This window comes from Trachypithecus francoisi, unplaced genomic scaffold (genome assembly GCF_009764315.1).
Source record: "Trachypithecus francoisi isolate TF-2019V2 unplaced genomic scaffold, Tfra_2.0 Lachesis_group0, whole genome shotgun sequence".
NCBI lineage: Eukaryota > Metazoa > Chordata > Mammalia > Primates > Cercopithecidae > Trachypithecus > Trachypithecus francoisi.
In genome coordinates, this window is record NW_022681453.1 from 23116692 (window position 1) to 23143641 (window position 26950).

General features: G+C 38.7%; 1 protein-coding gene across 2 annotated transcripts in view; it reads left to right on the forward strand.

The window, feature by feature from the left end:
* The window catches only part of CACNA2D3 (calcium voltage-gated channel auxiliary subunit alpha2delta 3), a 967057-nt gene that overhangs the window by 900999 nt on the left and 39108 nt on the right, over positions 1–26950 (forward strand). For both annotated transcript variants that reach the window (XM_033210152.1, XM_033210151.1), the window contains 3 exons: positions 84–136; positions 1655–1710; positions 10482–10593. In XM_033210152.1, coding sequence (XP_033066043.1) covers positions 84–136; positions 1655–1710; positions 10482–10593 — 221 coding nt within the window. The remainder of the gene's footprint in view (positions 1–83; positions 137–1654; positions 1711–10481; positions 10594–26950) is intronic.

Genomic DNA, 26950 nt, shown 5'->3' on the forward strand with positions numbered 1-26950 from the left:
TTGTCCTTATGTAAAGCCCTAAATTAAGCTACAAATTTTGTGTGCAATACATTGTTTTTAATGTACTGACTTCTTCTCTTCAGCCTTATAGTGCCTTCCTCTCTGCAGTAAAATGGATCATGACAGAACTTGTCTTGTAAGTAAAATCTGCTGCATTTTTGAAAAGGATTAATATTTTCCTTTTTGTATCATAAAGTGAACTTAGAGATTGTGAGTCATGCTTTCAATAACCGTTAGATTCCTAGTGCTCTGAGATAACTTCATTGAACATCTCAAAATATTGAACACAGAGACCAAAAATGATCTTTTATTAAGTGATTCATGATCACTCCTTTGGCTATTATGTCATACTTTAGCAGATTAACAGTTTGCAATATACAACTAAATTTACTTATTGTGGTTACTGTTCAGTTTCACATGGATGTCTGGCTGATTTGACTGCAGCCTGGGTGGGCTGTGGTCAGAAGAGCACACTGCTGTGACTGTCTACCATGCTACTTTGGCTGCCTTGGCCTGTGCAGGAATGGGAGATGTGTGAGATTGTCAGCTAGGGCTGGGGGCTTCCTCAGGTGTGATTTCATTGTTTTTCCTGTCAAACTATGGTCTTGTTTGGAGGTGCTCGTTGCATCTATGACTTAAGTAACACTTGAAATGGCACAAAGATGAAAGTCTTGACTTTCAGACTAGATATTAGACACATTACAGAAACACTGTGTCACACAAAAGGGAAGAATTTCATAGATGAACACGTAAACAAGATTGTGTAAGTTGCACCAAACTCTCTCATTCTTATTTCCCCTGCTTAGACTCCACTTCTGTGGGTTTGAGGCAAATTTCATGCCATTTGATGGATAGTCACTGTCCTCTTAATTTAATGTAACCTCTATTAATTTAATACAGTTTGTGAATTCAAATGGGAAGTAAATTCTCCATATACACATGAGGCAGAGAAAGAACATTAACAGATAATAGTGGGATTTAGATTGAGAGACAGCTGCTAGGAAGAGTAGTCATAAGCCTGAAAAACAAATGACCAAATTTTGATCTCTCTTCATCTATTTGGAGGATAATTTATATTATTTTTGTATTCTTTACCAGCCATTGAGAAATGTTGATTTTTATGAAGTTGCATTGTGACATAATTTCATAGAGAGAAATCTGTTCTACCTCCCTCTATACACACACACGCGGAGGGGGCTTAAACAAGTTCAAGTAGCAGTATTCATTTTGAAAGCATCTTTCATTACTACAGATCATAGTCTTGGCAGAGGAGAATATTCTATCTGTATTTCTGAACTAAGGGAGGAGAAGCTCATTAGAAATTGGCTTTTTACTGTGGAATCAAATTAGATGATATTAAGATTGAATAACTGGTGAACAATAACGAGGAAAGTATTTCAGCCTATACAGCAGGTTATTCCTCATCTAGGAATCTTTGAGTCCAGGTGAACCTGGCTTTGGGGATAAAATAGCCTTTCACAAGAAAGATAAACCCCAGTGAATATTCAGTGATAACTCAGCCAACTGTGTTGATATCTGCAAATTGTGATGTTCTCAAATGAGGTAAGCGATGCTGAAGAATACAGAAAGTCACTGTTCTGTGATACAGGCATGGATGACGAAGTAACATTGGGCTTTTCCATGATCTGTTTAGGTTCCTGGTGGAGTTTAACCTCTGCAGTTGGTGGCACTCCGATATGACAGCTAAAGGTGAGCAGCAACTGGTTTCTGTTTCCCAGCTTGGAGGGATGAGCGCTGGGTTCACCGGCTACTTTTCATCAGGGATGTGCTGGCTCAGAAAATTCCCCAGGACAAAGTGATGATTTTTCAGCTCTGTCAGCAAAAAGACACCCTTTATGCTAAGTGCTGTGCTATCTAGTCTGACGCAGAATTCCACAGGCTTCATTCAGCCCATGTTGAATGTACATCTTGACCTGTTTCCTTAACTAAGGCTTTGAGGTCATACATTGCACAGGTAAATTCTTCAGAAAGCTCATGGGCAATGCTGAAATAGAAGAGAGACAGACACACTGCCTGTGTCTCAGGCTAAATGAATGATTAGCCATTCTATTTTCATTTTCACAGTTACCCTCATAGAACATAAATCTGATGACATTCCTCTCCCTTCTCAAATATCTTTGATGATTTAAGGAGGGTGTAATTAGTAGAGACTCCTGGAGGCATGGGTTGTGGAGTTAGATCAGAATAGGTTTCAGTCCCGGCTCAGGGTTGACCTTGGGCATGTCAGCTGATCTGTCTCCAAGGCTCAGTTTCCCTTTGCTAAGCACAGTGGGGAAAATAATATTTATCTTAGGAAGTGAGTCTGTGTGTCTGTGTGTCTGTGTGCATGTGTGTTTAATGCTATGAGAAATCATGTTACGTGCTGACCACAGTGACTGAAACATAAGTCCTCAAAAAATAGTAGCAATACCGCATGTTCTCACGTATAAGTAAGGTAAACATTGAGTAAACATGGATACAAAGAAGGGAAAACAGACACTGAGGCCTAATTGAGGTGGAGGGTGGGAGGAGGGTGAGGATGGAAAAACTACCCACTGGGTACTACGCTGACTACCAGGATGCTGAAATAATCTGTACAACAAACCCTCGAGACATGCAGTTGACCCACATAAAAACCTGCACATGTACCCTCCACACCTACAATAAAAGTTGGAAGGAAAATCAATATATAAAAGAACGTATCTGTAATTATAACAGTGGTGACACTATGACCATGACAGTGATGATGATTGCCTTCAAATCCAGTGATCCTTAATGAACGCTGGCTCCAGCAGTCTGCCCCAGGCCTGCCCACTCACGTGCTATTTCTCAGATACACTCTGTTCTTTCTTGCCTTCATGCATTCATGTTCGTTTTCCCACCTGGGAGGCCAGGGGCTAGCAGGCTATTACCATTCTTATTTCTAACTATCTGTCTTTTAAAAAAGAGATTGATTAGTCACATATCAGCATTTCCCCAGATGCTAGATCTATTTTAATCTAACATTCCCTTTCCTTTCTCTTAAGATCCCCAGTCTGTGAGGATTCCCTCAATTCCCTCAGGCAGAAGGAACATTTTCTTCTTGTTCCTGCCCCAGTCAGCTCATGCGTTATCCTATCTCTTCTTTAACATTATTGCCTCACTGTGTGTGTTTTACGCTAACCTAGCATTTCTTGATGGTAGGAGCTATGTTTTAAATATTGTTCTCTCTTAACACCTAACTGGTGCTGAGCACACAGTAGGTGCTTTATCTTTGCTGATTCAATATCCTAACAAATCTTTCTGGTGCTAAGCATGACCATTAGGGTCACTATAGTCATGGCTTTGTAACTTACAAATAGGCTCATTTTGCTGGAATCCAAGAACTCTCTGATTTCTGCTTAGAACATGAGATGGAGCAGAATCTTCTGAGTGAGTCCTGCCCCTGCTGATGCCCGCATAGTTCACTCTCTGATAACTGGGAGCCTAATTCATGCCTGTCCAGGCTTGGCTCTGCCCTGGGACACTGACAGCCCAGTGGAGCAGGGCCCCTGTGCTCTGCTTGCATCCCCACACACACACATTGGTCTGGTGACCCCCAGGGCTTGGACTCAGTTCTTGCTCCTCCCTGCTGGGCTGGGTACTGAGTGACAGTGACTGCCCCAAATCCCACTTGTATAAATTAGCCTGAGGACATAAACCTGGATGGGAACAAAGGTTTCTATGATAGGATGATCATCACCAGGGAATTTATAATTATAAATACTGGTAACTCTTTAAATGTCTAACAATAAAGGCCATGTTAAAATAAATTGCAACCCATCCACAGAAAGAGCATTTATTCTGTTTCTGAAAACTTTTTGATGAAATTAAGAAATGCTCATGAAATTATAACAAAACAAGACAAAACCCAAGATACAAAACCGTATATACACAAAAACACATAAAATGGTGGGAGGAAGGAGATAGGGAGCTAATTGGGGTCAGCAGTTGGTATGGGAAATAGGGAGTCAATAAACAAACACCAACGTATGAGCTAGGCGAAGAGGACTGTCTTGTCCCCGAAAGGAAATTTTACCTGTAGTGTCAACTTGCTTTTGTTGAAATTGCACATGATTTGAAAAAAGAAAGACGAGGAGGGACCTACTAAATGGGCACTTGGCTATTTTTACCATTTGCTTTTCTTATTCGACTCACTTTTCCACAGTCTTACTAATAGGAGTGAAGAGAGATAAATGATATTTTTTAAAAATAAGAAAATCAATAGAGGCCAAGAAAATGGGTTGCAAGTTGGTTAAATGGCTGCTCTCTCTGTGGCACCAGTGACCTGGAGACAAATCCCCTCTCCCTCTGAATCAGACTATGAGCTCTCAGAGGCCAGAGCAGCTTTTGAACTTAGTGATTAGGAACTCTGGGTAGCCTTTCTCTGCTTCTTGCTTGCTGTGAGGTTCTGGGCAAGTCACTTGGTCTCTCTCGGCTTTGGTTCCATTTGTCAGCAGAGAAAACAATAGACATAATGTGGCTGTGAGAAGTGAATTAAGCAATGCATGCCAAGCCCTTGTGCAAGTACTCCATGCCTGGTGGGTGGGCGCTCATGCTTTGGGTGGTGGCGGTGGTTTTTTTAACTGAGATGTCTGGTTATTTCTTAGGAGTTTACACAGGGCTGAGGGCAGCAAGCTTGTTTTCAGTGGTTCACTTTTTGGCATTCTTCTTCATACCTAGTGAGAACGTTCCCTTCTCTTCATGTCTGTGTTCACTCCCTCTTCCCTCATCCTCGCCTTGACCTGTTTCCCTTTTCCGTGACCGACCACCACAGACATCTAGCCATACTGTTATTTTGGTCCTATGGATTCTAGAGTCTTACTGAATGCCATTCACTATGATCTTTGCCTAGAACAGTGGTTTTCAAATGGGGGCAGTTTTGCCTCCCTGGGGAATGACTGGAGACATGTTTGCTGTCACAGCATGGGAGGGAGGGTTTTTATTAGAATCTGGTAGCTAGAGGCCAGGGATGCAACTAAATATCCTGCAACACACAAGACAGCCCCCATAACAAAGAAATATCCCACTCAAAATATCAATAGTGCCACTGTTGAGAAACCCTGGCCCCGACTGAGGGGTGCAGAGTAGGGGACAGTGACTGAGGGAGCAGGGTATGATCTCTGCACCCACGATGTTGAGAGATACTTGTGAAGGCTCCCATTCTGCAATTTCGCCACCCCCACCCCAGCTGGACCAAAAGTGGTCCAATTTTCAGCTGAAAGGAATAATATGGTGCTTTAGTTCTCTATTTTCTGTCTTAAGGAGCTTTGTAGAAAGGACCCTGAATAGATCATTTCAGCATGTCCTCTGACTCCACTGCCAGACTGTGAGACCTCCTTTCCACAGACTACAGAGAGACCTTGTCACATAATTGCATCGTTGATGCATGGTGTGCTGCTACATAAGTGCTTTGCCATTTCCAGAGAGCTGGCACATAGATTATCTTCAGATCTGTTCAACATACCTGAGAGGTGGGGACTGCTAGAATTTCCTGCCAAGCCTCTCTGAAGCACCTAAGTCAGACAGCTAAGAGGCAATGGACTCAGACCTAAGCCAAGACCTCCCTCAGCTAATGATGACAGCGAGAGCCGCAGCTACTGCACTGGAATTGTCTCATTCCAGCCGACAGCCCTCTGCTGGGCATCATATGACTTTTTCCATTTTATGGATGAAGAAATGAAAAGAAGCAAAGGTGAACTCATTCATCCACAGGATTGCTGTCATTGGGATATCTTATTAAATGTAAATATAAATCCCAGACCCGGCATAAGGAGGGAAACGTTTCAGGCACCATATGCTATTGGCTTGCAAGGTTTCTTCATTCTAAATTTACCATTCCCTCACTAGATAAAGACCCTGAGCTGAGACATACATCTTTGTTTTAGCTAAAAATGGAATCCATAATTACACTGTTTATCTGCTCCATTTCCTTAATGAAGGGGACTGTGGAAGCCCATTTCTGCTTGATTATCACAAAGGTATCATTTTGGTGAAGTTGCACAAAGAGAACAGAGCTTGCTGGCACCCGGTTGTGAACAGGAGTGCATTCACAGAAACAAAAGAAGAGGAAGGCTTTTCAAATGGCAAATCTATTCATTCCCAATTGTCTGCACATAATTACTGTGAACCCAAGTCAGTTATTCTCATCAGGGACATTTGTTGCTAAGGGAAAAGTAAAGAAATTCAATTGTGCGGATGCTCCCTTGGGTGCTTCATTGTGAGTGGGTGATAGGTGGTGGTGACATCGGCGTAACTGGGACAGGAGGCACAGCAGTGTGGGCTCCGGGATGTGAGGGCCAGGCTCACATCTGGACCCCATCACTCATTGCAGTGTGACCTTGGGCAAGTATCTTCATTTCTGAGCTTTAGTTTCTTCATCTGCAGAATGGGACAGTAGCAAGGGCTTGCTTATTCTGTGGTGATGAGGATTCTGCCCGTGCTAAGGGCCTGGCACAGGGTTTGGCATGTAGTAAGTGCATAGTTAAGATTGATGGTGAAGGTGTTGGTGGTTTGCTGTGTGAGTTAATGATGATTGTGACGAGCCACTCTCTGTGGGACCCACGGCAGGCAGTGTCTGCTTCTGGAACCTCATTTTTCCCTTCTGGAAAAAGAAGGAGTCAGCCAAACTGAGCTCAGTGATCCTTGACTACCTACAGCTTTGTAAGATGAGAGTTCTGAGTGCCTAAGAGTTAAAACAGTATCCAATAGGGCCAGGCACGGTGGCTCACACCTGTAATCCCAGCACTTTGGGAGGCCAAGGTGGGCGGATCACTGAGGCCAGGAGTTCAAGACCAGCCTGGCCAAGATGGTGAAACCCCCATCTCTACTAAAAATACAAAAAAACTAGCCAAGCATGGTGCTGCATGCCTGTAATCCCAGCTACTTGGGAGGCTAAGGCAAGACAATCGTTTGAACCCGGGAGGCAGAGGTTACAGTGAGCCGAGATCACACCACTGTACTCCAGACTGGGCGACAGAGTGAGACTCTGTCTCCAACAACAACAACAAAAACAGTATCCAGTAGATTGCAAGCAGCCTCAGTTACTGGTTTGAAACTCCGTAGATAAATAATAGTGACTGCACATATATGTGGTGTTTTCCATAGCACTCTAGACAAAGTAAGTTCTAGCCATGTTATTTAAATTAAATGTGGCCATGGCTTTATACGATAATTCACGTTTCCCAAAAGCACATCAAGCAACTTCCAGCCAATAGCCGTGCTGCAAATAGACCCAACGGTTTATCACTATATCAGGATGGAGTGCCCTACAATTGTCAAAGGAAAAAGAATTTCATCTCCAGAAAGGATCAGAGCCAAATGAGTCTCACCATTGAGAGTACTGGACTCATTCCATTGTAACTGGGCCCAGACAATTAGAATTAGAGATGGTGCAATTATCAGGCTTATTCAAATCATGTGTGCTGCCTATCTCAGCCTGACCCAAAGACCTTTCTTATTTTTTTTCATTGGCCGAGCTTCACAGAGCAGTGAAACATATACATGCTGGAGCCAGACAGCCCAAGGTCAAATTTTGGTTCTGCCACATACTCAGTGGATGAATTTGGGCAATTTACCCTCGTTCTTTTTCCTCCATTCACCATCTGCAAAACAGATAACAACTGTTCATACCTCATAGTTTATTTTTTAATTTTGTCATGTTTTACTATGAAATAAATTAATACATATTAAGCAGGACAGCATCTGGAACACAGCAATTTCTCCATAAATTTAGCTGTTATGCCATCATTAGGTTTTTATATTCCATCTGCATGCTTGTGCCGCTTCCACTTATAACCTAAGCTATTGTATACTTAAATCTTTATTTCATTTCAAGGGACTCAGTTTTTTAAATTCAAATAATTTAACTCTGAAAAGAAAGTTTTATAAACTGAAAACCAGAATGATTTGCCATACAGAGAAATCAGTTGTAAAAATAAGAACCATGAAACTAAAAAGTGTTACCAAATTTTAGCCAGATCCTATGAGCTTTGTGTTTGGTCTCTTCAGCTTAAAGGGAGAGGAGAGCAAATGAAAGAAAGGAGTGTAAAAGATAGAAAGGTGGTGGAAGCTCCCTACTGTCAAACAAAGATGTCCTCCTTCCAAAACAGAGGCACCGAAAAAGATTTGGAAAGAGAATGATGTTACCACCACGTGGCTCTTCTGTGTTGTTACTATTGGGCCTGGAGCACCTAAAATTCACCTTACCCTCCACCTGAAAGGCAAGAAAGAAATGTGTCATAAGGGACGGAGAGTCTCACATTTTTTGGCCCATTGTATTCTATTTTATGTTTGAAAACACTATTCAGGAGAGTCATTCTTGTATTCAGCAGGCATTTAATGTTCCCTCCAATGAGCTAGCATCTTGGGGACAAAGGGATAGTGTTTGGAACCTGACCTTTCTTGAGAATGACTACCAGCACTGTACAATCAGTGGAGTCAGGAGTCAGAGAGGCAGCCATTTACTTGCCTTTTCTACCAAAAAGTGATGGTTCAAAACGCCTGACTCCATGAAATAGCACAAGGACAGCAGGAGTCACGATGGTGGTAAAAACATACACTTAAGCAGCACTCACAGCATGACAGCTACTGTCCATGTAATTCATTTGATTCTCAAACAACCACACAAGCTTGGTACTGCTATTCCCATTTAGCTGATGAGGACACTAAGGTGTAAAACGGTTAAAAGCTCACCTGCTGTCACACAGCAGTGGCAGGATTCATTGCCTGGAATTGGTGCTTTTAGCTACTGCATAACTAGCCAGCCTCTGGCCTGTGGATGGTAACACTTGCTAATGAGTAGCATTTCATGAAGGCTGTGTGTATGCATGTAGGTGGGCAAAAGTGCATGCATGCTTTACTCTGCTAAGAACTGTACATGCTTTTGTTCATTTATTCCTCAGAACGATCCTGTGAGGTTACTATAGACATTTCCCCTTAATGTCAGCGATCAGTTACTGAAAATTCTATATTCTGAGTGAAAGAGCTGATGAAGAGTCTACTTCCTTTTGTTTTAAATAATAAAGATTAAATGCATTGTGCTCCAACCCCAAACCCTCAACCAATTTCCTCAAAAGAGTTAAACCTCAGTGAAAAGCCTACATATAAGAAAGCATCATGTTAGGATACTACAAATGCTTAGAATCGCTTCCTGATCACCCCACAAGTGTTTGGTTGTTACCCAACAGTTGTTTTTTGTGCAGTAGCACTGACGGCTCACTTAGTGCCAGCAGCATCCCACATGGACAGTGGACAAAACATCTCCCTGTAGTTCTGCCCACCAACCGGTTATATTTGGAATGTAACACGAGACTTTGTTCACACACAGTTTTGTTAAAATCCTATTGAATTTTGGAATTGTAAATGTAAATGCGATGTTTTTTCCTACGAAAACAATAACTGAAGGCTTTGTACAAACTGTGGTATTGGAAATCTGTAAGCATTCTCTTGGGGGAAATGCTAACAAGTAGACCTCCTGTGAAGAGTACCTGTACTACTAGCATCCCCATTTTACAGATGAGAACAGTGAGGATTCACTAGAAGTAGCAGAGCAGGGATTCGTACTCCAAACTTCTCTTACTTCTGAGCCTTCACCCTTAACCACTATGCTGTAGTGTCTATCATTATTGTCATTGTTATAATGTCACAATGGCTTCATTAGAATGATACTGTTATCTTTGTTATTGTTGCTATTATTATTATCATTATTTGACATTTACCGAACACTCATTATGTTTCAGGTACTGTACTAAGTAGTCAACATAACATTGTTTTATTTACTTCTCACATCAACCTCTGATAGAACTTGATTATCCTCGATTTACAAATAAGAAAATTGAGACCTAGTGAGGTTTTGGATCTTGCCCACTGGACAATCAACTGCCAAGCCCCTACCGAGTGCCTACTGAGTGCTCATCCACGTACCAGGGTTATTTAGTGCTTTAAAATTGACATGGTATATTATTGGACAAAGAGCTTCATAATAGTAGGATTTGGTTCATGGCTGTGCTTCAAAGACATTACGTATTTTACTATTTCATATTTCAGTTTTCTTTCTATAATAAAACCATGCAATTGTATCATGACCTTTGTCTCACCCTAAATAATATGGTATAACTTATATTTTATACATTTATTCAGATATACATATGTGTTGTTGCTGAGTTTGAGTAAGTCTGAGGTCAGAGACCCTGTGACTGATGTTGTCCCAGAAATTTGAATTCTTGTGATACATAAATGATAGCTGATCAAGCCAACACAACTGTTGGAGGAATTATAGCTTATAGAGTTGCTTGGCAGATGAAATCACTTGACTAATTAGAAAATAATGCATTATGCTGTGCTAGAAAAATCACAGAGCAGCAGAAGCGGAACTGTGTTCTGGGTTGCTGTGGGCTGCCAGTCACAATATTGAGCCTGTGCCTTGCATTCTTTACCTTTTTTTTTTCCCCCTATCCCTACAGCCCAGAAATTGAAACAGACCCTGGAGCCTTGTGATACTGAATATCCAGCATTTGTCTCTGAGCGCACCATCAAGGAGACCACAGGGAATATTGCTTGTGAAGACTGCTCCAAGTAAGCCATCCCCCGACCCTCTAACCCCCTACACCTTTCTGCTCAGCACAGAACTTTCCCAGATAGGTCTGTGTGACTTGCAGGCACAGTTACACCAATAGAAAACATGGCTGCCCTCTTGTGTAAGGAAGTATTTCTATCAGCTTAGAAGAAACACCACTTGGCTTTATAAGATATTCTAGACGCTGGGAAGCATTCAGAATGCATGAAAATACATCCTGCAGTATATGAGATGTGTAGTCAGTTTGTTCATGTTTTGGGAAAGTTCTTATTGGTGCTTTCTCAATTGACAGTTGGCAGTTTGAACTGTGTGTTCGAGAATGTCCTTACGTATCTTTACTGAAGGCACAAGCCTTCAGGATTTACCCAAACCTGATAAATTGGAAATGTTTCTTGGTGATTGAGTATGCATTTCCCTGATTGCTAATAAGATTGAGCCTCTTTTAATGGTTTTATTGGTTATTTCGGGTTTCTGACCTCTTTATTCCAATTGGGCAGTTGCCGAATGGGTGGTTAGATCTATTCTTATTGATTTGGGTGTTCTTTCTCTTTCGGATACTATTTCTTTACAATCGTATGCATTGTATGTGGGTCTTCCTATTCTGTGGTTTGACTCTTTACAGATGCCTTTTTTTTTTTTTCTTTTTTTTTTTTGAGACAGGTCTTACTATGTTGCCTGGGCTAATCTCAAACTCCTGGGCTCAAGAAATCCTCCTGTCTCAGCCTCCCAGGTAGCTGGGACTACAGGCACACAATGCACAGAAATTTTCTTTCTTTCTTTTTTGTTTAAATAAGTCTAGTCATGGGCTGAGTTCCCATCTATATGCAGATCTGTTTCCAGATTTTATGGTTTGTTAATACCTATATATAATACCATATCTTTTAAATTATTAAAGCTTTATAATATGACTTGGTATTTAGGAGAACAAGCTCCTTTCCTTATTCTTCTTATAAGTTTTCTTAATTATTCTTGGCTCTTTACTCTTGCATACTTATTTTGGAACTAGCTTGTTAATTTCCACGAATTCTTTTTTTTTTTTTTTTGAGACAGAGTCTCGCTCAGTCGCCCAGGCTGGGAGTACAGTGGTGCAATCTCAGCTCACTGCAAGCTCCGCCTCCTGGGTTCTCGCCATTCTCCGGCCTCAGCCTCCTGGGTAGCTGGGATTACAGACACCTGCCACCACGCCCGGTTAATTTTTTTTGTATTTTTTAATAGAGACGGGTTTCACCTTGTTAGCCAGGATGGTCTCGATCTCCTGACGTCATGATCCACCTGTCTCAGCCTCCCAAAGTCCTGGGATTACAGGCATGAGCCACCGCACCTGGCTCATTTCCATGAATTTTGATAAGGTTTTGATTAAAATTTCTGTAAGTGATAGGTCAATTTAAAGATAATTGCTATTTTTTATAATAATCGGACTTCCCATTAATAAACTAAGTATATCTCTTTAGTTATATGCCTTTCCTATGCCTTTTAATACAATTTCATAACTTTATATATTTATACCTACATACCCCATAGTTTTTCTTCTATCATAAATAGTATATATTTAAAACTACTTTTCTAATTTGTAAGTACTAGTATATGAACATATCACTGATTTCCAACACACTGCTAAATGCTCTTTGAGATCGACTTGTTTGTGTATGGATGCTCTTAGACTTTTTGCATAGACCGTAATATCATTTGTGAGACGTTTGCTTTCTAATCTCCATACTTAATTATTGTTTTCTGTTTTATTGCACTATACTTCTGACACATCGTTAAATAGAAGCAATGAGATTAGGCAACCATGTCTCATTCCTGATTTAAAGGAAGTGCCTCCAATAATTACATGTTAAATATGTTTGCTAAAGGACTTTTTTATTGTCATACAATATAAAGAATATAAAATTTACCATTGAACCATTTTAAAGTGTATAATTCAGGATCATTAAGTATATTCACAATGTTGTGCAACCATCACTGTTAATTCCATAATTGCTGTAGATTTTTAGTAGTAACAATTTATGAGGCTAAAGAAAACTTTTGTAAGAATTTTTGTTGCCATTGTTATTGTTGAAATCTAAATGGATGTTGAATTTCATAAGAAAGTTCTACATCCATTACAAAAAAATTTTCCTTAATTTGTTAACATGTTAAGTTACATTAATATTTTTAAAATTTTAAATCATGAAATATATATATATATATATATATACACATATAAAATACTTCTAAGTTTTCTTGGTTATTCTTGACTCTACTCTTGCATATTAATTTTGGAAATAGCTATTAATTTCTATGAATTCTGATAGGGTTTTGATATGTATAATATATGTATTATATATGCATATCATATATATGTATTGTTTGTATATTTCATGATATCTATAATCATGTATATGTCATGATTTTATTTTCATGAAATATATAATGCATATGTGTATGTATTATACATAATATATGTAGTATATATTACATATGTATAGTATGTATATATTACATACTTTATATGTAGTGTAAATTATATATTAATAGTATATAGAATGTGTAATGTGAAAATATACTTGCTTTTTCAGGATGGACCTTCATTGTCATAAACAGGCCAGGCGCGGTGGCTCATGTCTGTAATCTCAGCACTTTGGGAGGCCAAGGCAGGTGTTATCACCTGAGGTCGGGAGTTGGAGACCAGCCTGGCCAACATGGTGAAACCCTGCCTCTACTAAAAAATACAAAAATTAGCCAGGCATGGTGGTGGGCACCTGTAATCCCAGCTACTCAGGAGGTTGAGGCAAGAGAATTGCTTAAACTCGGGAGGTGAAGGTTGCAGTAAGCCGTTATCTTGGCACTGCACTCCAGCCTGGCAACAGAGCTAGACTCCGTCTCAGAAAAAAAAAAAAAGTAATAATATTTCACACATATTGCTGAATTCAATTTACTTACACCGTGAACTTTTTGTTTTTATGCTCAAAAAGGAGAGTGGCAATACTTTTTCTTCCTTGCACTGTCATTTGGCTTTCCTATTAAGGTCATTTTTTGCCACAAAATTACTTTCAGTTTCCCTCTTTCTGTAATACCTGTAGCATTTTATATAAGATGAAATCCAGTATCTGTTTCTTGAAGATTTGGTAAAACTTATAAAACTATTAGTGACTGGTGGGATTTGTATGTGTGTGTTTTTTCGTGTGTGTATAAATTTACAACTATGAAATTAGTTTCTTTTGTGGTTAGATATTTCTGGATTTTCTTTTTCCTTTTGAAATGGTTTTGGTGATTATATTTCTTAGAAAACTGCCTATTTCACCTCATTTTTCAAGATTATTGCAGGCATTGTGATAGTGTTTTCTTTTGATTAAAAATGTTACTATATTTGTAATTTTGCCCCCTTTTAAAGCTTTTAATTGATCCTCCCTCTTGCTCCCTTTCCTCTTGCCTCCTTCCCTCTCTCTCTCCCTTTTCATACTGCCAGAGATATGTTTGTTTTATCTTTCTTCTATGATTCTTGAGTTTACATTGTTTTTTATTTTCTAATATTTTGTATTTGATGCTTAGCTTTTCAGGTTCATTTTATATGTATATAGATATACCTATAAGCATATATATGTCTAGGTATACATTTCTCTCTGCATTCCAGTGCATCTCTAAATTTAATATGTATATGAGGCCTTCATTCTTACTCATCTCTAACAAGTTTCTAGTTTTTACCATTTTTTGATCTGTCAATGCTTAAATCATGTTTTAAAATGTCCGAATATATGAGATTTGAGGCCATCCTTTTTATTATTGAAGTCTAATTAAATGGCCTTGTGGTCTGTATAACACATCTGTTTTAGTATTTGTGGAAACTTGCTTTGTATTTCCAGTCCTTGTCCACATGTTTTTGAAAGCAAGTTACATTATCTAATAGCTGGGCTTAGGGATCAATGTGTGTCCTTTGGACAAAGTATACAATTGTGTTTCAAACTTATCTTTATTTTCAGTCTATTTTAGATGTCAGTTAATTTCTCACCAGACTTATGGACGTTTTTGTGCCATTCAATTCATTTTGCTTTCTATATTTTGAAGTTATGTTACCGTGGACATCCCTGTTCATGATTATTATAGCTGCTAAGAAATCATTCCTGTTATCACTATGTAATAACCCTCTTTATACATGAAAGTGCTTTATGCCTTAATGTCTATTTGTTTTGTTAATAGCAGAGGTACATTAGCTCTATTTTGGTAATATTTACTAGCCATATTTTCCCCTTTCCCTCCATTTTCAACCCTTTTTCATTATTTTGCACTAAGATTTTGTTTTATAAACAGAATATAGCTGGATTCAAAGTTTTTATTATTTCTGTTATCTGATAGTTTAATCTTTTAAAATTTATGGTGCTTACCAATAAGTTTGGAATATTTCTACCATCACTTTATATGCTCTGTATTCCTCATGTTTTTTCTTTGTTCCTTTCTTCCTTCTTTCTTTCCTTCCTTCCTTCTTTTCCTTCTTTCCTTCCTTCCCTCCCTCCCTCCCTTCCTCCTTCCTTCCCTCCTTCCTTCCTCTCTCTCTTTCTGTCTCTCTCTTTTCTTCCTTTCTTTCCCTTCAATTGGATTGATTGGGTTTTCTCCTTCTTTTTTTGTATTCTATGTAAAGTACACACTATTCCTTTAGTAGTTACTCTTTGCCTTTTTAACATGTTTCTATTGGTGAGGCTCTCCTCCCTCCTCCAGAGCAAACAAAAGCTTAGATTTTGTTAAGTTGAATTACCTCCCATCTCTTTCATATAATATTTTCTAACCTTCTAGTTCTACTATGTTTTTAAGCCATGAAATAACTATTACTGTTGTTGCTGCCTATAGTAAATAACATGTTTACCTGCATTTTTATATGTTTGTAGTCACTTTTTGATTAAAAAAAAAAATTGCTTTTTGTTTTACAGTGCTTTAGAAGTTTTTCCAAGAATGATCTGAGAGTGATAAATTATCTCATTCTTTGTCTAAAATTCCTAATTTAGTATGTACTCAACAGTGATGATTTATCTCCATAGCATCAAAATTAAAATATTTTGAAGATATTCCATTGTCTTCTCACTTTTATCCTTGTACCTTTGTAGGTAGTCTAACCTCTTCCCCTTCTCTGATGGCTTTTACAGTGTTCAGTCTCTCTCGAATGTTCTGAGGTTTCACTGACGTGATTCCAGATATAAATTCATTTCTATTTTTTATGTGCTTTATTCTGGATAATTTCTTTAAACTTATATTCCAGTTCACTAATTTCCTTTTGATCCTGTCTGGTCTGCTGCTGAAACAATCTATTGAGCTTTTTATTTCTAGACATTTCATTTGCTTCTCTTAAAACTATATGTTTCTTTTATATAGTCTTAGTCTTAGGTTCTCTGTACCAAATTATAAAAAACCTTTTAAGATTGTTCTAATAGTTTAAATTTTAGGAGTATCAATCCTCTTTTTTCTTCTTTCTGCGTTTTTCCATGTTAGATTATTGGCTCATGTTATTTTGTCATTTTTAACTGTGAATTGATCTTTACTATTAAGTATTATTTATCTGGGAACAGAATAGAATTTGAGTTTCTCTTCACTATATATTTGCATTTTGGCTTCTATCATGTATCCTATTAGTAACGACGGCCTGGGAATAATTGTTGCGTAAGTTTTTTGTATTTAGGAATTTGTGTACCATATAATTAGAGCACATATTTTTCCTAAGCAGCATGTAGTTTAGACTTGAAGTTTGATTTCTCATGGGCAATATTGGTTTTCTTATTCAGAGCCTCAGAGAGTACCAGATTATCCATGTTTTTTCACTTAGCAGTAAATTTACAAGTTAGCTTTTAGTGTCTTCTCTTGTAAGATCTTTTGTATTTAAACATGTTTGTTTTGTTGTACTATTTCGTCTAGTGTGTCTGAGTGTTTAGAGCAGGATGGCTTCCACATTTGCCCAGTCTACCATGTTATAGTTTATTCTTCTGACTGGAGGCATTCTAGATCCACCACAAGAAAGTGCTGAAGTGTATAGTTCAGTGCAGGAGCCGTGGAAGCAATGGGTTCAGAATGTGAGTTCTGACTTCACTAATGACTAACTCTGTGACCTTGGACGAAAACCTTAACTCCATGAAGTTCTGCTTATTCCTGGGTGATTTGGGGGGATTAGAGTAGTAAGCATATCATGGCTTGTTATAGGAGGTAAAGTGAGAAAATGTATGTTGTGAATTTAGCATAATGCCTGAATCAGATTAAGTACTCAGTAAACAGTCACATGTAACATGTGCGTAAGGCTATGGTCTGAATGTTGGTGACCTCCAAAATCTACATGTTGGAACCTAATCCCCGATGTGATAGTATTAAGAAGTGAGGCCTTTAGGGGATGATTAGATCATGAGGTCTCTGCCCTTATGAATGGTATTAGTGCCCTTATAAAATAAGTTTGAGGGGGTCTGTTTGACCTTCCATCATGTAAAGACACAGCTAAAAAGGTGTTATCATTGAGTCAGAAAACAAGCCCTCACTAAACAGTAAGTCTACTGGTGTCTTGATCTTGGGATTCCCAGCCTCCAAAACTGTGAGCAATAAATTTCTGTTGTTTATAAATTACCCACTCTGAGGTATTTTGTTATAGCAGCCTGAATAGGTGGAAACGCATAACACCAAATATATAAAAAGGTTTTAACACCTGTAAACCATTCTGCTAAAATGTGAATATTTCTTTCCACTGTCTAATGTTATTTCACTACCGTAGAATTCTCTGTATAAAAAGGTATAACATATATGTCTCAGATATGATCACAGGCCATGTGTGATGGAAGGGTTGTTGACAATTCATAACTCTATGGTTTTGTGAGGTAGACGCCGCTGGTTTTATAATGATTGAGAACATTCTTGACCAAATGGATACTATACCCTCAGTCATCATAACTACAAACTCTGTGAGGTGGCCAGTATCCCTTAGTGAATCATGAGCACAATCATATTTAGTAGAGCAAGTTAGGGTTCTTATTTCTATTCTAAGTGAGAAAACCAATAGAACTAAGATAGGACGTTGCTAGAGCCAGCAGTATTTTTCCTTATTAGAAATCATAATTAGAAAATAAAGAAATAGATGCAGCTGGATTAAAGAAAGTGACCAAAAGATTTCAAACTAAAGAAATGACTACCTTTCATTCAGTAGGAATAGGAGGTCATTGCATTCCTGCTGTGATCTAGAAACTGTGCTGGTGCTTTGGGGAATGCCAAGATGGATAAGATACAAAAGTGAAGGCTGGGTGCAGTGGCTCATGTCTGTAATCCCAGCACTTTGGGAGGCTGAGGCGGGTGTATCACTTGAGGTCAGGAGTTCGAGACCAGCCTGGCCAATATGGTGAAACTCTGCCTCTACTAACAATACAAAAATTAGCCAGGCAGGGTGGTGCATGCCTGTAATCTCGACTGCTCGGGAGCTGAGGCACAAGAATTGCTTGAACACAGGAGACGGAGGTTGCAGTGAGCTCAGGTTGCACCACTGCACTCCAGTCTGGGTGACAGAATGAGACTCTATGTCAAAAAAAAAAAAAAGAAAAAGAAAAAAGGTTGAAGTTGAAGAGATTTATATCAGTCATGACTAGTTTGTTTCAACTCTCTAATAACACGCTGAGTTGAAGACTCACAGGAGATTGGGTAGTAAATGGAGTAAGGCCTTACACAGTGTGCTAGCAGCAGTGAAAAGACACTGTAGGCATTGGAGGATTTTCCTTTCCAAGCTTTATTTCAAGACCACCACCTGGCAGCTCAGTCACATACTGCAGAAGCATAACAATAAAGCCCCAGGAGTCTGGGTGGGGAGAGAAATGAGGACTTGGGCTTTTCCTATTTTTCCTTTTTTTTTTTTTTTTTTTTTTTAGTAAACATTTGATTGAAGCATAACACCTACAGAAAAGTGTCCGAACTGTAACTTTGCAGCTTGATTAATTTGCATAAAGTGAGTATTCCTGTATAACCAGCACCCTGGTTAGGAAGTGAAATAACATTACAAGCTCCTCAGAAACACTGACCCCCACACCTGCCCTCCTCTAAAGGTAACCTCACTGACCACAGGATAACCACTCTCTTGATTTCTAACATCATGGATTGGTTTTTGCCTGTTTCTTATATTGCTAACTTGTGAGATGGCAATTTGGTAGATAAGATATGAGGGCTGATTTATTAATGATCTTGAAGGAAGTCTCTAAGGAATTCACTCAGAAAACAAAATAGGGTCATAGGAAGAAAATGTAAAGATAGCTGAGGACTTCAGTAAACATTTCGTGATCATCTGGTTGCATCCCAGACACTGGGCTGCACTTTGAGGAGGCAGTGGTGAATGAGACACACAAAATTCTTGCCCTCACGGAGTTTGCAGATGAGTAACCAGGCAATGCCAATACGCCATGGTTAGTGCCATGGTTAGAGAGTAAATGTTACATGGGGTCACAGAAGGAAGGCTTAGGTAGTCAAGAAAAGCTTCCTGGAAGAAATAGCACCTAACACAACGCCACCAGGGTGAGGAGGAGTTGAGTACGCACACCCAGGCAGAGAGGGGAGCATTGTGGAGATGAGAGAACTTGTGGTTTGGTCAACACATTGTTAGACGTTCCAGGAAGCTGAATAGAGAATTGTGGGTAAGGACAGATGACAGAGGGGACAAGGGCTGATCAAGGCCTAAGGCTTGTTGCCCTTTTGATCCTGTCGAAGAGAACTAGCCCTTTGAAGGACTTCAAATGCTAACTGCCCTGACACCAGTATGGAGCCACCGAAAGGTTTCAAGGAAAAGAGTAAAAATGATCAGATTCCAGATGATGGGAACAATGACACGGTGGCCTCTTGAAACAGAAACTCCTCATTCAGACAGCCATTTGCTACCCCTTTGTCCCCTTCCTTCTCTCACCACTAAGCACGCACATGCGCACTCACACGCACACACTGGTCCTAACCGAGCAAACAACTCACTTGTTTCTCTTCCTCCTCCTCTGCTTTTTAGAGATTAGAAATTGACAGATCACTGGGGTAGCTAGTTGGATGAGAAATCAATTCAAGACTACTTTTTTTCCTAATCCAAAAATCTTTGTGAAGCTTTATTATAAAATTATGATTTAATGTTTATACAATATAAAAAAGGAGCCATAACCAGTTTTGTTGAGTGCTTTTGAAGAGTGGAACCTTTTATTCTTGTCTTTTGCATATTCTTTTCTCTTTATCCCTCCTTGCTCCATTTTATGAAATACAGTTTATTAGAAGATATAGTTGAGTATTTATCAAAGTATTTATGAAGCTATTGTTTGGCATTTTATTTGAGCTTTGTATTCTCAGAATGCAATCTATTAAGGAGGAAAATAATGTTATTTGATTTTTGTTGTCTTCCTCTTCTTGATGACCCAGAGATGTACAATAGCCAGCATGATTGATGGTATCCAGAAAGCTGAATCTGTACCTCTGCTTTATATCTAATTTGCAAATAAATGTATCAACCTTTCCCTGGAAGGAATGAAATTTTTCAGGTCTAGTTCTCTAAGACAATTACTAATTTTTGACCAACTTTGTAGGTAACTTCAGGTCAGGGGCAATGACATTCAAAAATAACACAATTCTGTAGCGTTTGGCCAGGAGTGCGCTGGAAATTGAGTTTGGTGAAAATTATAGTATTTCAGAAATTACGCAGTAAGATCTTTTTCATAGGAAAACATCTCGCCTTCCGCAGTGGAACATACAGAACCGTGTCCATTACAAACTAGTCTCAAGGCAGCGATTACTTTCCTCCACAAGCAATGGCAAACCATAGAGCAACAATCCCAAAGAACTGAGCACTTCCCACGGGAACAGGCCTCAGCTGCAGTTTGCTTTTGGACTGTCATTAACAATCTGCCCATCTCTTAGAAGAGATCCACTGATCCTGGTATCTAAACATTGTGCTAGAACTAAGTAAATCATGTCAGGTGGTTCTACCCATATAGCAGAAGTCTTTTCAGTCTTCAGAAATCTTTGAAGAGCAAAGTTGAGCTGCGTCCTACTCCATTTCTGTGTCCTGTTTCCAGAATCATTAGATGGTTTCGTATGGAAAATACATCAAGAGGTGACTCAGTTGCTCTAAATAGAAACCTTCAAATTGGCAACTCCGCAAGTGGACATTTATGTGTCTATAGCATAGACAGATCTATTATAACATAGAGGGACAGTATGTAGTGTTTTTAAAGGGATTTTCAAAAATATAGGGTTTATTAAGAATGCAGGAGCCTAAAAGAAAATAAGAATTTACATAAGAATGTCATTAGGGTTGGTGGTTTGGCCGCTCTAACCAATAATTTTTGTCATCCAATACCCCACTGATTATTAAATTAATCTGTTATTCAAACAGCAATCGAAAACAACTCAGCCCATATTTTCTGGGCATTTGTGACTGTCAACAAGTTGGACAAAATTGGAATCTAGAAAGGATGTAATGTTTTACTATTTTCCAGTATGTTTCTTTCCTTCTTGATTACCCAGCCCCCTTTGCCAAGAAAGAGATTCACAAAGATTTGCTTAGAATCAGTTGCAAAATAAATAGTTAGAACTGGTTAAGAAAAGTAATTAACCAAAAATAAAACTTTAAACACGTGTAACATTTTCATTTCAACATTTCAGTGTTGGCAAAATATTAATTTCTAAGGTAAATCAGATTTTTGTTTTTGTTTTTTAGTGTGTGCTTTTTTTGTTAGTATCACTCATCACTTCTCATAAAAATTATATTGCCATCGGTTTCGCTTTGAGATCTGTACACAAGCTTTGCTCATCTTCCTGGAAACCCCAAAAGCTGTGGCTACAGTTTTCTTCTCTCATCGCTTCTCCCCACGCACCTTTCATTTATCCGCTAAGCTGAAAGAAAGTAATTGGTCTCGAAGCTGTGTTGACATGTTTCGTGGGCTACAGTTCAGAAAACCATAGTTCAGGGATTCCATTTTCCAACGAACGACTCCAATTTCCTGTTGAGGTCTCAAGCTGGGTGGGCGATTTACCACAAGTCTTTAGACTATTCTCAGTGAGTGCCCTGCAGGTGTTTCTACCAAGTGAGGCTTCTGGAAATGACCTGTATAATGGATCCATTGCACAATAGGGACACAGGGTTTTCCTTGAGTAAAGGCTAAGAAGGTGGCCTCTGGGACTGAACTATGGTCTGGGCTACCACACGTACTAGTGCAAAGATCTTAACATATTATTTAAATGCCCTGAACCTCAGTTTGCTCATCTCCAAGAGGGGTATAAGCATAGTCCATGCCTCTTAGGATCTATGTGTGGGTTTAAAAGAAGATGTATTACTTTCATACTTAGCACAGTCCACAAACCCATCTGTGTTGACAGGGATGCAGGAAAACCACAGGACTCCTTCTCAGCCTTGAAGGTAAAACTAATAGTTTCAGTCAGGAAAAGTAGATGGTGAGGTTTTTTTGCTCTGATGAGACTGTCCTAGATAAAATAGCTCTTGGATTTTTTCCACTTCCTGGGTCTTCTTGAGCTCTTGGTTGACAAGAAATTTGGAATTCTGGATCTGGGAATACACATACTCAACAGTGACCAGATCCTTCGTTACACAAATTAGATACAGACTTTGCCAGTGGGAGTACATTAGAGTCATGAATAATATAATTTGTAGGCGTTAAAATGTAAGTTTTTTAACCAGTTAACTTGCAAGCATATGCTAATTTGTTGAAATATTTTTGTATCTCCTGCTCTATAGATTCTTGCCAAACTACCATACTCCCATCTTGTTTAAAACATGTGAATCAATATGATTCGGTTTCCCATGAAAACTTTCCACTCTACAGTGAGAGTAGCGCCAGTGGTCATATTCTTCCCTTTGGAGGTTGAGGGCTCTGCATCTTATTTTCCCAAGTTTCCCTTGTGTCTTTACTTCTTTATATCTTGCCACGTTGGGTGGTAATGCACAAAACTGTGAATTACCCAAGTCAAAATAGTTCCTATGTCAATTCTACACAGTCACGCCCAAGCAGCAGTAGAGGAAAACCAGCCGCATCCTCCCTGTATTTTCTTGCCTCCTTTTCTGCATCTCAGAAACGTGGTAGAAGTAACTTCTGCATCCTAAAAACAATTTCTTTCCAGCATTAAAAATTTAAAACATGACTATCACATTCAAAAGTTTTTCAATGATTTGTCATATAATGTTGAGGCTGTGCTAATCACTCTTTAATACAAGTCTGCCTTCTTTTTATATTATGGATACGGGGCCAGGTTTGAATAATTCAATGCTAGCTCTTACAATGAGTATCCCAATGAGTGCTATATGTTTATGGTTGCTAAAATCATCTTGGCTTTAAATTTTAAAAAGGGGAGGAAGAGGTAAATGCTTATCCTGGGCACTTTATTTTGAATTGTTGAAATAGTGCCATAAGATGAAAGTGGGGTCCAAAGGTACTATAATAATTGGGATTAAAACCTCTGATCAGTTTTTCTACCTATCCTTCCAAATCTCAGTTCAATGAAGCATTTTACTGGGGACAGGGTTTCCCTGATTTTTTTTCTCAGATGCTCAGAGGAAAAAGTGCCCTCTTTCCAGACTCAAGGATGATTACAACTTTGAGGATCCAGATAGAATGGATGTTGTTGTGTAGGTGTTGCTATCTTTACTTGCTCTTTGATAAGCAGTGTTTGGAGGGTTTTAGTACAGGAAATGTTATAAATTACTGTTTTCCCTCCTGAGTCCATGATATAAAATGAGAGGGGCGCATGTCTATAATGACTAGGCAGGTTTCTACCTGACATGAATTAGTCTCACAAACAATTTCTCATTTGTACATTTCTTAATGGTGGGAGCACATGGAAGTTTGGCTGGGCTCACAACACAGTGAGGCTTTCCTCTTCCATGCCGGAGGGTAGGAGACCAGCAGAGCCAAGGAATATTTTTAGAATGTTTATTTGCATGGGGAATAGAAGCGTGCAGAGCTGTATCCACACTATTGACGTTTGCAAGTTGCATTTCTGCGGTGCATTGTCTCCATCCTGGTGGTGGTTTGTGCTGTGACTCCCTCCATCCCTACCTCAAAGAGCAGTCTGTGTTTCCCCCTTGCTCTGCCCAGTACTGCACCTGAAGTGGCTTAGCAAGTTGCCAAAACCCTATAGATGTGTGTTTATTAACTCTCCAGCTTGCCCTCCATTTGTTTAGCTTGGAAAGAGTTTATATATTCCTATGGGTATTAAAAACCCATCTGATGTATTAAAGGAGCTCAAAGGATCAAAGCAGAAATGCTGTCTGAAATGCAGCATGTTGAATATAGATACGAAGTTTCTAGACACAAACTACTTTTTCAAGGGACATCCTGTATACTCAAAAAGAAAATTCATTTTTTGATGATCAACTCTTCTTTGGGACTTGAATTTTTTCTTTCTCTTTAGTGACCGCCCACCTTTTGGAGCATCTCTCATGATTTTGACAAGAAGGCCACTTGGCACCCCAGGGTGGAGACAGTCATTAATTTCAGTATGTTGTTCATGCCTTGGAAGATGTAGCCCAAGAAGCTTAACCGGCTAATGATGAAGCTTCTTAGTGCATCTGAAAGAAAATGGGTGGAGAGGGTACAAGATGAGGATCAGAATCACCTATGATCCAGAATAATTAGAGGTGTAGATGATCAAAGTCAGTAGGATGTGGGAGAAATTATCAGGATAAAATCATTATATCAGATGTATCTGAAAACATTGCTGTACTGACTTTTAGAAAACAAAGTATATATTTCATGGGTGATTCCATTTCTATTGAAGTAGGTTGCCCCTGCAATCTTGGATTATTTCAGTAGATCTAAGCCTATATGAGAATTCATGTGTGATTACTGTTTATCGAATGCCTACTTTTCACAAAGAGTTTTGTGTTCATTTCCACATTTACTGTTTTTTCCATTTTTTCCACTTCATCTGCCTTTCACCAAGGAGGAACTTGAGGCTCAGAGGAGTAAACTCTCCTGACCAATATAACAGAGCCAATACATGCTGGAGTTGAATTAAGTCTGGATCTGCCTGACTGAAAGCTGACAAAGAATTCCTGTTGGCATCCACGTGAATGCCTCTCTGTCATGATACTAGTCATCTATGTAGCCACATCTCAGATTGAGTTCATCTCAAAATCAGGGTTTGCTTTGGAAACTGAAAATTCTCTGATCCACTTGATCTAAGGGAAGAAATCTACAAGCATCCAGTTTGACAGGAGCCATACACTTCTCAATGCCAGTTTCATGCAAATCTCCATTAGGTGTACCCGGGGTTCTCTCACAACACTTTCCACATTACTATTTAATCATCTCTTTCTTAGTCTTCCTCCCCCATCAAACCAAATGAGGTATGTTGAAATAGTAGCAAAAAATACTGGCTTTGGTGTCATGAAGACCTGGGTTTCAGATCTCAGTGCCGTCAGTTCCTAATTGGGCAACCTTTGTCAGCAAATCATTTCCCCTGTTAGTTGCCATCTGCGCCTCTGTAAAATGAAGATGCTAATAGCACCTACAGGGGATTGGCTTGATGTAAATATTACAAGGTGTTATAGAAAAACTGGTGCCTGGCATTTAGTTGGCGCTCAATAGCTCAGAGGTCTTATATTTAATTCATTGTAGACAGGAACATGTCATGTTAATTCCTGTATTCCTAGCACTTAACATAGGACCTTGTGTATAAAGTAGTGCTCAGAAAGCTGTTGATTGAGACGAGGTTTCCCAAGAGAATAACCTTGTAAAGTGTGATGGGGGGTGAGCGGGGGAGGTAGGGCAGGGGTTGTAATTCTAGTAGCTGAGACACCTGTTATTTTGTGTGATATTTAAAAACAAGTATCTGTTTTGAAAACAACTAGAAGCTCAGATTCCCAAGAGCTGAAAGGCAACTTTGTGATTTTCCTTAGGAAAAGAGAAGGTGCTCCAGAGAAGGGAGGGGGCTTGCCTGAGGTCCTATAGGGAGGAAGCCCCTGATGATACCAGACTCGAAGCCCAGTAGATAGTCCCGATGCTTACGAATCTTTCTTCACATCATTGCATCTCCATAGCTGATAATTTTCAAATAACTGTTAACTAACAAAATATGTAAATAAATATTTGTATGAAGTAGGATAAACATGGTAAGTAACTAATACAGTACATAGGATATGCAATAAGAATTAAGTCTCTGCCACCCATAACCCCCTGAGTTCTCTCCTCTAGAGGAGTAACCATTGTTTGCAAGACCTGGTGTATGCTCTCCTTGCATAGATGGCTTATGCACATACAGGCGCTTAGGTATATTAAATGTTTTGCAACTAACTTTTTTATAGGAATGATAACATTGTGTATGTGTTGTACCTTACCTTTTATTTCACTTGATTTTTCTGAAACTATCATGTCATTTATATGTGTGTGTGTGTATATATATCTATCTTTGAAGTACCTGAAATGTGTATATATACCCTTAAAATATATAATATATATATTTAATATTATATAAAGTGTATATATATATTTAATATTATATAAAAACTATATATATATATATATATATATTTAAGGTTGTATGATGTTCCATTTTGGGGAATGTTTTCATTTAATCCAGATTGGACTTTATGTTGTTCCAAAGCATTGGCTACTTAACTCTAAGCAGAAGGGAATATCTTTGTATAAGATGCAATTTATCTATGCATTAAATTACTAGAAGAATTGATGAGTCAAAGGGTATGCATGTTTATAATTTTGATAGATCCTTGGGGAAAAAATGCACTCTGGAGGTGTGAAACCAAATTGTTCTTCTACCGATTTATGAGAATATTAGTTATACTCATACCAACGTGGTGTGTTACGAAATGTTTTGCTTTTTTCCAGTCTGATAGATGAAAGATGGAATATCATTGTTGTCTTCACTTTTCTTTTTATGACCAGATTTGAACACATGTCATATGTTTTAAGATTATTTATATTTCCATTTCTGTGTACTCTCTGATTATGTTCTTACCTTTCTTTGTCCCGTAAGTTGTTAAGTCTTATGTTGTTAGTCTTTTCTTTCAAGGTGCTAGACTTTTCTATTGGGTTTATATAGTAAGAAAATTAACCATTTTTCCTATATATTGCATTAAAAGCATAGCTCATCATAATTATTTTCCAAATACAAAAGTAGTACTGGCTTATGATAGTGTTAGAGAATTATCTCTAGTCTCATCATTCAGCAGTAAAACTACTGATAAAATTTTGGTGTACTTGCTTCCATTCATGTTTTCTGGGATTTTTTTCAGAAATAGAACAATATTGTAAATACTATTTTGTAACAAGCCTTTCTAAACTTGAAATGTCATAAGCATATTTCATTGCCTCTAAATATTTCTGCAACGTAATTTCTTTAAAAAATAACCACACAGTATGTGGATTTACTAGT